The sequence below is a fragment of the Schistocerca nitens genome, chromosome 4 (assembly GCF_023898315.1).
Source record: "Schistocerca nitens isolate TAMUIC-IGC-003100 chromosome 4, iqSchNite1.1, whole genome shotgun sequence".
NCBI lineage: Eukaryota > Metazoa > Arthropoda > Insecta > Orthoptera > Acrididae > Schistocerca > Schistocerca nitens.
This window is the reverse complement of record NC_064617.1, coordinates 250,787,957-250,802,874: the sequence shown is the minus strand read 5'-3', so window position 1 is coordinate 250,802,874 and position 14,918 is coordinate 250,787,957. Positions and strand designations below refer to the sequence as shown.

General features: G+C 41.3%; 1 protein-coding gene across 1 annotated transcript in view; it reads right to left on the bottom strand.

Moving 5' to 3' along the window:
* Nucleotides 1-14,918, bottom strand: part of LOC126252233 (uncharacterized protein C20orf85 homolog) — a 71,720-nt gene that overhangs the window by 8,242 nt on the left and 48,560 nt on the right. The window contains exons 3-4 of the mRNA XM_049953105.1: nt 11,574-11,652; nt 4,084-4,216 (exon numbers count right to left, since the gene is read on the bottom strand). Coding sequence (XP_049809062.1) covers nt 4,084-4,216; nt 11,574-11,652 — 212 coding nt within the window. The remainder of the gene's footprint in view (nt 1-4,083; nt 4,217-11,573; nt 11,653-14,918) is intronic.

Here is a 14,918-nt window from a genome sequence, read left to right as displayed (position 1 = left end):
AACAGCATCTGTGTTTCGCACACAAGAGTAACACACAATGGGCTAGTTAGAGAAGACTGAAATTTGAAATCATAAGAAAAATCTTCCAGAACTGATTCTTTATGAGCAAACATGATCAGGTAACACAACCATCTCATAATAATTCCTAAAGGAATTATCTTCCGTGAAATATACTATCATAAAAAATTTTCAACTCTAATTTAATTTGTGAATGATAATTTTCTCTATGTGTTTGGTAATTAGGTTACAAATTACAACTGACATGTACATCTTGTGTGAGTTATCTTTAAACCTATGAAACCTGAACTTCTCTGTACAGAATTTGCAAGTGACAGGATAATTGTGGTTTTTAAAACAAAAATAACTGCAAATTGCTATAACAATAATGTTCGCCGGCCGAAGTGGCCGTGTGGTTCTAGGTGCTGTAGTCTGGAACCGCGAGACCGCTACGGTCGCAGGTTCGAATCCTGCCTCGGGCGTGGATGTGTGTGATGCCCTTAGGTTAGTTAGAACTAGTTAAACCTAAGTTCTAGGGGACTAATGACCTCAGAAGTTGAGTCCCATAGTGCTCAGAGCCATTTGAACCAATAATGTTCACAGTAATTATACATCAAATGCTTTTCCAGGAATTTTGCAAACAGAAGCGAAACTTGTAAATCAAGCTTCACAAGCCCTTGTGAGAGTACCTTAAAGTACAGAGAGTCCCGTTAATCTGAACTAATTGGGACTGGACCTTGTTCAGATTACCAATTTGTTCAGATCAGCCGGAATTACAGTGACGAGTTTCTAGAATGAAGTATACCAAGCAGATAAGTAGGTACACCAAGGTAACAAATGGGAACAAGTGTGGGAACCCTGGCTCACTCTCACTCCCTGCCCTTGTTGTTATGCATTGTTGAGACCTTTGTATTGTCAGGTCAGTGCACTGCCAGTTATGTTAGTTATCGATTGCTGGCACACGTAACAGTTGTATTGTACTCGTTCAGGTGTATGGTGTACGTATTTTCATCATGAGTAAATGGAAACATACAACGTTAACTCTCAAAGAAAAACTGAATGCTTTGAAGCAGATAGACAATTGTGAGAATGTATCTAAACTGGCAACAGAACTGGGTGTTGTTACAGCAACTATTAATGTGATTGGAAAAAGAACCGAGTGAAGCTTGAACAGTCCTGTGCAATGTCTTTGGGAAGAACACTCAAAATTTGGCAGACTTCGAAATAGTCCAAGTACGATAAAGTGGATGAAGCTCTCTTCCTTTGGTTTACACAGGAAGAGAAAGGGGAACTCCTTTGAGTGGAGCATTGGTTCAGGAGAAGGCTGTTTACCTGAACAAGTTAATGAATGGTGGTGAGTCTTTAAGTGCGAGTACGGGTTGGTTGGACAGATTCCAAAAACGTCATGGAATCTGTCAGCTAATGATTACTGGAGAGAAGTTTTCTTCTGACCGTGATGCAGTGAAGGAATACTTGGGTGAGTTTGAAAAAATGATAAGAGAGGGAAAGTATTCTCCCCAACAAATTTATAACGCTGATGAGACTGGCCTTAATTTTAGGGCATTGTCAACAAAAAGCCTGGCATCAAAAGAAGAAGACCGTGTGACTTTATTAGCATGCAGCAATGCTGCTGGTAATCACAAGCTGCCTTTAATGCTGATCGGCAAGTCTGCTAGGCCCAGAGTATTTAAAAACTGCAACACGAAGTCCCTGCCCGTATATTATCACAACCAGAAAAAAGCATGCATGGATGGATGGATGGTAAACAGTTCAAAGAAAGGTTTCGCGGCTAGTTTGTTCCCTCTGATCAATGATTTTTCTTTCTTTGTTATCCATTTGTCTCCCCATGCAGTCCTTTTGATTGATAACAAGCCATCTCACCCCAACATTGAGGAATTATGTGATGGAGACATTGTGGTGAACTTTTTGCCGCCGAATGTTACACCATTTCTACAGCTGATGGACCAGGGTGTACTGCAAACATTAAGACTGATTTACAGAAAAGAATTTTTAAGAATGCTGATCCAATATGACAGCATTCCTTTAGTGGACAAAATAAGAAAGACCACAATGTGAAGGATGTTTTTTATTGGGCCGCTGAGGCATAGTAGAATGTTTAAGAAAATACTCTGAGAAAATCGTGGAGAAAACTGGACATCTCTTGGATTTCAGGACAACGTAGTTGAAATTGAAGAGTGAAATCTGCTATAAATGATACAGACAATCCCTGGATGTGAAGAAGCTAGTAAAGGAGACGTTGATGAGTGAATGGCAGTGGATGGGGCATGTGTGGAGAACCTTACTGATGCTGATTTAGTTGCTGCTGTGACTCAAGACTAGGAAGAAGTGGATTGCTGTGATGGAAGTGGCCATGAGCCTGAAAGTGACAAAGGAGAGCTGGTGCCACCAGTGAGGCAGCAGAAACCCTTGACCTCGTGCTACGTTATTTGGAGCAACAGCCCACTGATACACCTGCTGATTTGATGTTTATGAGACGATGGCGCAAGAATGCATCATATAACAGACTGATGAATTCTTCTCGGGTTATCAGCTGATTGGTGGCATCGTCTTGTCACAATGTTTCAATGAGTTTCATACCCATCATCTTCGCCAGAAGATGATGGGTATGAAACTCATTGAAACAATGTGACAAGATGACCCACCACTCAGCTGATAACCCGAGAAGAATTAATCAGTGGAATGCGCTGAGAAAGACTGAAATTGCATATATAACAGACTGTCTTCATTATGCCAAAAAACAATGAATTTTTGTCATCTAAAAAGTAGGGATAAAATGTCCGCTGTATTTTAGTAATTTTGACACCTTTCTTTCTTTGTTATGCATTGTTTAAATCTAATGTTTTCTTGCCAGTTTTTCTAATAAATGTTTACTGTACTGTGTTAATTAAAATAGTGGTTATGTATAGCAGTTTACTGCACAGTTTTCCATACTTAGCCTAATATTTTTCATGTTTGGATTAACCGAATATTCGGATTACCGAGGTTTGGATTAATGGGACTCTGCTTTATGTTGTTAAAATCTTGTGTAATATGTGACATTAATACCGGTAGTACGATTGTACCTGATTGGTAATATGTGAAATACTTGTACTGTTATCCATTTCATAATGAATGGCCCTGTTTCAGAATGATAATATACATCCCGTTTTTGCCCAATAAAACATAAGCAACCATTTTGCACTAACCCATCTTCATTCCGAATATGGTACATTTTAAGCATTTTTCCAGAACCAGACATTGTTTGAAATCCTCCTGGAATGATTTGCACCACACCATCCCTCATCAGTGTAATAATAGTCCATCAGTTGTTGCACAAGTTTTTTTTTCCCCCAACAAGAACTCTTCTCTTTTTCCTACTGCTTGGGTATTTTTCATGATGACAAGATTTTTTATTGAACTTTTTGTATCTAAAGCCCAATTTTCGAATAGCATGCCAAAGGGTTGTTTCACTCATATCAGGAAAATCTTCCACTTCAGTCTTCAAATTTTCCAACACACCTGCCACTGTTGCAAATTGCTTTTCCACATAGAAGTTGTGGATTTTTCTTGTTATGACTCCCTGTGTAAACTCATCCAATATATACTTCTGTCACCCACCAGAACACTTTTCTTTTATGATACAGGAGATGACGTTTCTCTATATTTTCTTGAAACTTGTTTCACTGTACTTTCACTAATACCGAGACATTCAGTTCTCCTTACTGGTTTTAGAGAAGCTAGTGGGGAGGGAAAGAATCCAGATGGCTCGGGTTGTGCTCAGTTGCATGTTGTACCATCAGGTGGTGAACTTTGTTCTTTGCAACTGCTTTGCGATGGCTGTTCATCCTGGTGGACAGCTTGCTATGCAGTGTTTGCAGCAGTGCTGGTATATGACATGGCTGCTTTCACTGGCAGCCAGCACCATGTACGGGCATGTGTGTGTGTGTGTGTGTGTGTGTGTGTGCTTTTTTCTGTGAGTGACCTCTTTTAATCCAAAAGTATTAACATTTTGTAGACTAGAATGTGTTACAGAAAATTACCCACTATTTACATGGAGACTTTTAAAAAACTGGCAGAATTTCTAACCTGAACTAGTCAGAGGAATGGGAGGTGAAGATGGAACAGTGAATGCTGTCCCTGTCGTAATCTCTTGTTTTTTAGATCCCTTACTTATTGCCTCTAATGATATCCCTCGGGATTTTGCTTCTTCTTCCAAGAACTGAAACAACAAAAGTCTTGCGTCACTATCACAGCCTCTAGATAGTTTCCTAAACACTTTCTGAAATTTCCACCACATTCATAAACACATGGTTTATTGTAACTGTAAAGATTATAGTTCTTAAAAAAAGTGAGAGCTTTCTGTTTGCCATGTGTGCACATCAGATTCTGTAGTTTCATTAAAAGCACTGATTCTCTAAAGCATTAGTATATGTATATTTCTCTAATGTGCAGATAAAACTTTGTATATGAGGGGACTGGTGTTATCTGGAGTCTAGAATCAGCTCATCGATCAGCAGATGCTTTGCAAATGAGTACACTTAAAACTGGAGGCCCCTGAAATAACATGAGCAATTCATTAAAGTCCTAGAAAATAGTTGCCACAACTTTGACTTTGCTTGTAACTACTTCTGCACAGTTATTCTGTTACAGCTATTTTTAACTCCTTTTTACCAGCTCAAACATGTGGACTCACAAAAATTTCACTTTCTGTCTGACTGAGCCAGTCTCCCCAGTCCTAAAACACTGAGGGGCCTTTTTTTTAACAATTGAAATTTTAGCCTTGCAAGAGACAAGACTAATAGATGAGATTTTTAATTCTGGATATTACAGATTGTTCAAAAGTAAAAGAGACAAAAGAATCCTTAAAAATGCACGATTTATGGGTATTGGATTTATGGGTATTGCATTCACACCTTCACAAGACATTCTTAGTTCCATAATACAGGTGTTGTGGAATAAGAGACACTTGTGACATCTATTGTGTGTCACATGCTGTCACTGCAATGGACACCGTTAATAAACGTGTGAGACTATTGAGTTGCAATATTTTGGTGCGTGAGGGCTGTTCAAAAGCATCCAACCTTATTTTTTTATTGTTGAAGCCAACAATGGTATCAGGTGCGCACTCTTTGCTTGCAGGCATACATAGTGTGAATGCCTGATTTTTTTCCATGACTGCAGAAACAACCAGTTGCTGGCTAGCTGTTGACAAGTGAACACGTCTAAGTGGTAGTCATTGGATTTTGTACTGTGGGCAAAAGACATAAAATGTGTAACAATGTTACTGAATCTTATTTTGTTTTGAGCTCGGCAACTCTCGAGTTGAAACAGTGTGCAAGATTCAACAAGTTGTGATGATGTTTGCCTTCTTTATTTCTTCGCTTGCTGTCCTCGGTGTTGACGTACTGGCTGAAAAAATAGGGGTGGAAGTGCAGTACTGTCTACTGTAAATGATGAAGCTGACAGGTGCACATTTGCATTCCACAGTTGTTTACTTTCACTTTTCATAACCCCCCCCCCCCATATTCACATTTAATATGGCCAGTGCACTATTGTTTAACTTTCAATGAGCCTCATTAATAGTTTTCAGGCGAACATTCACATACTGCTACAATAGTTTACTGTTGAATATCTGTGAGCAGTAAAAACCTAACCACAAAGTTCACAGTTCTTGAAGAAAAGAAAGGTACGTATGGAGCAGACACTGTCATTGTTTTTACACATGGCCTAATTGCGTAACACTTATTTCACATTTAGGTTGGGCATTGTTGTTGTTGTTGTTCTAACCAACAAAGATTTCTCATCTGAAACTTGGCCGTGGACTGACTGTCTCGGGACCAAAAATCGGGCCCTTATATATCCTCACAATAATAGGTACTGAAACTACACATTGTTCAAAGTTAAATTTACAGAAATTACAATTAAAACTTAACTCATTAAATTAACTGAATACATCGAAAAATTGTTCTTTTTAACAGTTTCTTCTACTACAAGAGTTAAACTGAATTATTTGTTTAAATGATGAAATCAACAGACATCGTTATCAGCTTTTGATGAAACTGAAAATTGTTCCACAAAAACACGGGAGAACTGCCGGATATCAGTAACTTCCTGCCACGATATTTCGGCGCAGAGTCTTCTGGCCATCTTCAGGTGAATGCCACTGTAGTAGTACTGGCGAGTATGCGCTGAGCTCCGCTATTTAAAGCCTTCTGAGTGGCAGTGGCTTTAAATAGCGGAGCTCAGCGCGTACTCGCCAGTACTACTACAGTGGCATTCACCTGAAGATGGCCAGAAGACTCTGCGCCGAAATACCGTGGCAGGAAGTTACTGATATCCGGCAGTTCTCCCGTGTTTTTATGGAACAATCAGTAAGCCGGGAAAGCTTTAAACATCACATCAAACTGAAAATTACTTTGGAATTGATGAAGGACTGGTTTTGCTAACATGTTTTCGAATGGAGCCAAATAGATACTTTAAGATTACTAATATTTCATCTACAAAATGTTTATAGTTAATATGGAATATATATTTGCTTCTACATCAACAATAGACTTTAAGTTACAAAACAATCACTGATTTTGCCCTATAACAAAAGACACTAACTAGGAATAGTCAAAATAAATTGGAAAATCAATTACATGCATAAAACTAATCACAAAATTAGATCTGGTGTTATATTCTTAAAACTAAGAGCCAACGTTTCTCTTTTTCGAAAATGCAGGTTATACTCATGTATGTTAATGGTAATTAATTCAAAAATGAATTTAAGTAGGCAGATGGCAAAACAAGAGGGGAAGTAAAATTATCCCAGCTTGCTTCATCACAAAGTGTTGGAGGAAGCAATGGTTACATCACAGATAAAAGAGTGGTAAAACTGCTTCAAAGATGGATGGTCATTGGTGGAGAGTGAAGCACGTTCGGATAGGCCATCAACACCCACAAATGAGATTGTTATTGATCACGTAAGGACCCTGGTGATCCAGAATAGACAAATAACAGTCATAGAACTTGCAGATGAGGTTAAATTAGCATTGGATCCATTCATTCCATTTTAATGGAACATTTAGACCTCAGGTGAATGTAAGCAAAATTTTGCCATGTTGCTAACAACTGAGCAGAAGCAACTTTGTTCAGAGATTGCACAGTACATGCTGGGTGAGTACTGTGAACAGAATCCCACCTTTCTTAACCCAGTGATCACTTGTGATGAATCCTGGAGTTATGGGTATGATCCAGAAACAAAGTTCCAGTCATAGCAATGGAAGCATCCATTATCGCCGAGACCCAGAAAAGTGAGACAGGTACACAGCAACATGAAAGTCGTGTTGACCGTCATTTTTGACTCCAATAGCATGGTCCATCCCGAATATGTTGCAGAAGCTACGAAAGTCAATTAGGAGTATTACCAAGAGCTTAAGTCAATAAGAAGTAATACCAAGAATTCTGTCAGCTTGATGAAGTAGTGAGATGCAAACGGCTGGAACTGTGGGCAGCAGGCAGTTGAAACCTTCACCCCAATAATGCTTCTGTTCATTGTTATTAATTAATTCAGAGCTTTTGTACCAAACACAACACAGCTGTGATTTGTCAGCCTCCCTATTCCCCTGACCTAGCATTTCAGTGATTTCTGGCATTTCCCTAAACTGAAAAAGACTTTGAAAGGGACCAGATTTTAGAACAGTCAAGTCATAATGCAGAATTCAATGGAGTAGATGCACATGAAACCGGCTATCAAACGCCTTTGTTCCCACCACATGTGCCCTCCTTCATCGACTGTGCAATTACCTCTTACAGATATCCGTGCAGTGCGGGACCAATGCTGATTTCTGCAAATGCTTCGTTGGACAACCTACCACCACCATGACAACGATTTTCCATGCTGCAATCCGTGCAGTACCACGTGGATACCTGCCACGTGGCTGGAACTGATTTGTTCACTGGTCAACCTACTCAACATCCGACCACGCTCGCGCCTGCCTCAGTTCAGCATCAACACATGCCTTCCTACTTCGATACCTCGGCCTGCAACAGGAATAATAACTTGTTATCTGTGCCTGACCTACACCTCCGTCCCGCTGCTATGCCTCAGTGTTTTGTGCCACGACATTCACCTTATTCACACACCATTTTAAGTGGAGTGACTATGAACAGTGAACATTCACACATTCCGTCCCACGTTCGAAACAATTTCCTACACTGTGCTTCTGGATAGCCCACACCTCCGCAGCCTCCCTGCAACACAGGTGGCCCCGGCTCTGATCATACATTGAGCTTTCCACAGACTGACATGCATTCTCAAACTTTGAACATTTTCGCACCTATCGCCCCCGCACCGGCTCCATTTGAGCTTCTGCTACCGTTCTCAGCGCATCTTGGTGCCTCATCCGCGTCGGTCTTCCGCGACATGTCAATCCGAACACACCCGCAACATGTTGAGCTTCCGCAACCGCAATCGACATGTTACGGTGTCTCACCTGCGTCGGCCTTCCACTTCGCGACGGATCGTGCCCAACCACAACATGTCACCTTCACGCTGCCACCCGAACAGCCGTCGTTGCCACATCCCCTAGAGGCACACTTTCATGGAATACTACAGCAACAAAAGCTCGTTTCAGGCAGTGCCCCGACGAACTCAACTCAACCTGTTCTTCCGAACATTCTACAATGCTTACCGACGCTGCCACTGTTTAATCCCGACAGAGCTACAACCTGGTTCAAAATTGCAGACAAGTCAACCAGGTTTCTGTGCCTCATCACCCAGCTGCACGACCAGGGGGACTTGATTGCTGACCTGGTTGATGCCCTGGACTCATCTACCCGGTACACTCTAGCCAAAAAGACAGTTCTACGTCGGCTTGCACACTCAACTGAGGCAGCAATACGGCAAGTGCTCCACGTCGAGCAATTAGGCAACGACAAACCTTCCCAGCTCTGGAGATGGCTATGTGCCCTGGTCAGCGCCAATCTACTCTCTGACACAGCTCTCCTTGCCATCTGGTCAGATAAACTATCTCCTCACATCTGCTTTGCTCTGGCTCAGAGGTCTCCCGAACCTGTAGAGAAAAGAGTGACAATTGCTGACAAGCTGCACGATGCATCACTGCTCTATTTCGCCAGCCACTGCCTACCTGGCAAGTCTCAGGTCCAGGCTCATCGTCCTGCGGCTGGACGCGGCCAGGGCCGCACTGTGCCGACCGTTCCGCTCACTCCGGTAAGCAGTAAACAAGCTACTGGGATGCCACCGGCTCTGCCCAGGGTCACACCCCCTCCTGCAACCGAGCCTGCTGCGGCCACCAAACCTTGGCCACCGCCACTGGCAATGAACGTTCTGCAGGAAAGGCAACTGCACTACCCGTACTGTTACTTACACACACGGTTTGGTGAGGCGGCACGGAACTGCAGACCACCCTGTTACTTCCCAAACGCCAATTGCAGGTAGGTCCGGGTGCTGCCTCCTGCACACAACATGACAGGCACCCCCCAGTGCTCCATTCTGTCTGGGAACAACCAGATAATTGCAGACGACTTTACATTAAAGACATTTCGTCGGGATACCTTTTCCTAGTGGACACAGGCACCGATGTTTCACTGCTGCCTACGTCCTTAGCATTGTCGAACATCCGCCCTCATCATGCTTCACTGCAGGCCGTGAATTCAACTAAACTACAATGCTCGGGTTCAACTTCCCACGTCGTCTCACTCTCCGCAAACTCGAGTGGATTTTTGTAGTGTGGGAAATTGACGAACCTATACTAGGCATTGACTTCTTGCAACACCACAAACTTTCACCAGACCTAGTGTGAAACACCGTGTTTCATCACCCGTCCAAGACTCACTTCCCCCGTGCTCTGTAGAGCAAACCCCCCCCGTGACACATTGGTCCGGGCTCATCTCATCCATACATGCTCGTCTCTGTCGACGACGTTACAAGAAACAATGCACAAGTGCCTTGTCGAGCTTGAAAACGTCACTTGCCTACGCAAGGAAAACTTCGAGCTCTCCCTCCGGCTCCACGAAACTCAGCTCCAGCTCTCCAATGCAGCAAAGGAATTACAGATACTACAGCAGGGACAAAGCAAGGTCAGTTGGGACAAAACAACTCATGACAGCTGTGAATATGAGCTGTAATTTAAGACCAATTTACTCTCACGAGTACAAAAAGAACAATGCACTATATGAAGATAAGACAAGTTACAAAATATCTTAATAGTTGAGTCATAATTTCAATGAAGGTTTTTTCCAAAATTGTTATGAATATAAGGCATAAGCAGTGTTTCAGTACCCTTCAACACAAAGTCAACAAACATTATTGTAAGGTGTTACATGTACACTATGTGATCAAAAGTATCCAGATACCTGGCAGATGACTTACAAGTTGGTGGCTCGCTCCATCGGTAATGCTGCAACTGAATATGGTGCTGGCCCACCCTTAGCCTTAATGACAGCCTCCTCTCTCGCAGGCATGTATTCAATCAGGTGCTGAAAGATTTTTTGGGGAATGGCAGCCTTTTCTTCACTGAGGAGAGGTTTTGATGTGGTCGGCAAGGCCTGGCATGAAGTCGGCGTTCCAGTACATCCCAAAGGTGTTCTATAGGATTCAGGCCAGGACTCGGTGCAGTGCAGTCCAGTCCATTACAGGGATGTTATTGTCGTGTAACCACTCTGCCACAGCTCGTGCATTATGAACAGGTGCTCGATCATGTTGAAAGATGCAATCGTCATCCCTGAATTGCTCTTCAACAGTGGTAAGCAAGAAGGTGCTTAAAACATCAATGTAGGCCTGTGCTGTGATAGTGCCATGCAAAACAACAAGGGGTGCAAGCCCCCTCCATGAAAAACACGACCACACCATAACACCACCACCTCTGAATTTTACTGTTGGCACTACACACACTGGCAGATGACCCTTTCACCGGGCATTTGCCACACCCACACCCTGCTATCAGATCGCCACATTGTGTAGCATGATTTGTCACTCCACACAATGTTTTTCCACTGTTCAATCGTCCAATATTTATGCTCCTTACACCAAGCAAGGTGTCATTTGGCATTTACTGGCGTGATATGTGGCTTATGAGCAGCTGCTCGACCATGAAATACCTCACCTTCTGCCTAACTGTTATAGTACTTGCAGTGGATCCTGATGCAGTTTGGAATTCCTGTGTGATGGATAGATGTCTGGCTATTACACATTATGACCCTCTTCAACTGTCGGCAGTCTCTGCCAGTCAACAGACAAGGTCGGCCTGTACGCTTTTGTGCTGTACGTGTCCCTTCACAGTTCCACTTCGCTATCACATTGGAAACAGTGGACCTAGGTATGTTTAGGAGTGTGAAAATCTCACATACAGACATATGACACAAGTGACTTACAATCATCTGACCACGTTCGAAGTCCATGAGTCGCCCATTCCTGCTCTCTCATGATGTCTAATGACTACTGAGGTCACTGATATTGAGTACCTGACAATAGGTGGCAGCACAATGCACCTAATATGAAAAACGTATGTTTTTGGGGGTGTTCAGATATTCTTGATCACATAGTGTATTTGTTCTTGTAGAATTATTTGTACCTTTCTATATTGAGTCATAAATCCCCACTTCTTCTCCCATGTTTTATTTGCTTTCTCTTGAGTACATAGAGCCTCTCTTCTGTAACAGAAACATTGATGTGTTGTAAACAGAAACAATGTGGGCACATCAAAAAATGTTCTGCATCACCTCGGTTCTGAGAGTTCCGGAGCCTGTGCAGAAAGTTGGAGTAGAAATCAACATAAACAGCCATTTTCAATCTATCTGAGGCATGTTTGATGGTGTTCATGTATGGAGAGCATGCTGGCCACTCTAGTTAAGTGATGTCAATATCCTGAAGAAAGTCATTCACTAGATGTGCATGATGGGGGCACGAATTGTCTATGAAGATGAATGCCTCGTCAATATGCTGCCGATATGGTTGTGCTATCAGTTGGAGGATGGCATTCACCTATCATACAGCCGTAACAGCGCCTTCCATAACTACCAGCGGTGTACCTCAGCCCCACATAATGCCACCCCAAAACAGCATTGCTGCACTCACCGGACAGTGTGTCTAAGGTGTTCAGCATGACCGGGTCGCCTCCAAACATGTGTCCGACGATTGTCTGGTTGAAGGCATATGTAATACTCATCGGTGAAGAGAACGTGATGTCAATCCTGAGCGGTCCATTTGGCATGTTATTGGGCCCATCTGTACTGCACTGCATGTTGTGGTTGTAAAGATGGACCTTGCCATGTGTGTTGGGAGTGAAGTTGCACACAATGCAGGATATTGCACACAGTTTTTAGTCATAACACGACGTCCTGCGGCTGCACGAAAATCATTATTCAACATGGTGGCATTGCTGTCAGGGTTCCTCCAAGCCATAAGCCGTAGGTAGCAGTCATCCCCTGCAGTAGTAGCCCTTGGGCGGCCTGAGCATTGGCATGTCATTGACAGTTCCTATATCTCTGTATCTCCACCATGTTCAAACAACATCGCTTTGGTTCACTCTGAGACACCTGGACACTTCCCTTGTTGAGAGTGCTTCCTGCCACTAAATAACAATGCGGATGTGATCAAACCACAGTATTGACCATCTAGGTATGGCTGAACTACAGAAAACCTGAGCCATGTACCTCCTTCCTGGTGGAATGACTGGAACTGCATCGGCTGTCGGATCTCCTCTGTCTAATATGTGCTGCTCATGTATGGTTGTTTACATCTTTGGGGAGTGGGGATTAGTGACATCTCTGAACAGTCAAAGGGACTGTGTTCTGTGATACAATATCCACAGTCAATGTCTATCATCAGGAGTTCTGGGAACTGAGGTGATGCAAAACTTTTTTTGATGTATGTATATTAATGCACTACTATAAAATAAATTATACATTTACTAATCTATGAAACTGAAATTTATTTATTTGCCTGTGGACAACTGTGGTGTTGAATAAGGTATTGTCAATACATGCCTGATTGGACAAAGGTTAACATGTATAAATAACATTACGTAGATATTGGTTATAAGATAAACAGATTTAGATTATCAAACATTTTGCTACAGAGATTATGTAGGCTACAGATAAGGTTGTATTCAGTCACATTAATGAAAGTTTATCATTTTTTCAGTACATATAAATACATTTATTTTTACAAAACACATTTTCTTTCAGCCATGTCTTATCACCATTTTAAATTTATTTTATCTAATATCATTGTGCTGTAAGGTATACTGTAGAAAAATGTTTTGCCAGCATCTGAAAAATTATTTTTGACTTTACGTAATTGAGTCCACGGAATGACTAATAAGAGCCTATCTCTGTTACTATGTAAGCGCACACCTGACCTATTTTCATACTCATGGGTATTCTGTTTAGCTTGCATAAGTATCATGAGTATGAAGAGGCTGGGGGCTTAAGTATCTTATGTTCAACAAAGTATTGTTTACAAGAAGTTAATATGCTTTAACCAAATAAACATCTGATGGATTTCTTCCACCAGATAAAGACCTCTCTTGCCCCAGCAGAGTTTCCCAAAAGTAGTATCCTATAATGTAGATGTGTATGGAAGAATAGAACTCTTGATAATTTACTATAGAGCTTTTCTATGTGGGTGTTCCAGAATAATGTACTATCAAGATAGGTGACTAACAAGTTTACTGTGTGATTTTGTCCATTATTAATATTTCTAAGAGGAAAGAGGATATGTTCAGTTTTACTATTATTTAATGTCAGCCTGCTTTTTCTGGTACAACTGAGGTACCTTTTCCATCATGGAGTTGTTCACATGTTTAGCAGCATTCACATCATGATGTATGCAATAAAAGTTATATCACCAACATACAGGAAAAATTTATAAGGTAGTAGGTTAGAGAAGTCATTCACATAGATAATAAATAAGAGAGTTACCTGCACAGATCCTTGTCAGACTCTGCATTTTACTTTCAGAAGATCAGATTTATTATTTGAATTTACAAGATCAATCTGGTTTCTCTTTGCAAAATATGATTTCAGTAATGCTAGTTTTGTTTTAGTTATTCCATATGTCTCAAGTTTCTTAAACAAAATGCTATGTGGGACTGTGTCAGATGCCAAGGTGAGATCTGGATCTTTCATTAATGTTACAATAATTTTCGAAATTATTGGTACAAAGGCTGTGGGTCTGTAATTTTGGGGTGTATTTCAGTCTCCCTTTTGTATATGTGCAAGACAATTGTCAGTTTCAGACAGTCCGGAAATGTTCCCTCTCTAAACATCCTATTTATGAGTTGAAACAGTCAAACACATCTATTATTCTTTTTATGACAAAATTAGAGAAACCGTGTATATACTCAGTTCTGGAGTTGCTCAGTGACATGACAACATCCAGTCTATCCTGGGGATAAATAGTCCGCCACCCAAATTTTGGTAAGTCTACCTTAAGCACTGCTTCTTGTGAACTGGAAGTCTATCTTTGTCATCTAAACTTCTTTCATTTGATATTGCTAATTTCACAGAATTTATAAAACTATTATTTGGCTCACCTGTACTTAGTGGAACTAGTAGATCTTTTGCAGTGAGCCCAGCTTCTGTTTTAACTATTTTCCAAGCAGCTTTACATTTGTTACTGGACTGATAAATGTAGATATCACTGGCTTTCTTCTTTGTAGAAATATCTTTTTTAATTTTTCATATGAATGTCTATGTATGGGATTTGTCATAGTAAATTTGTAACAGATCCTTAAAGTATTCAAGTAGGTTGAGTACCAATTATATGAAGTCATTGTGTCTGTTCTGTCTGACATGTCCAAACAAACAGACACCACACAGAATTTGAGCTGTTATACACATTATGTAAATTGAAGGTGTAGGGGATATAAAAGGGAAGGAATATGCAGAATAAGCAGTGATGAGTGAAAAAAACT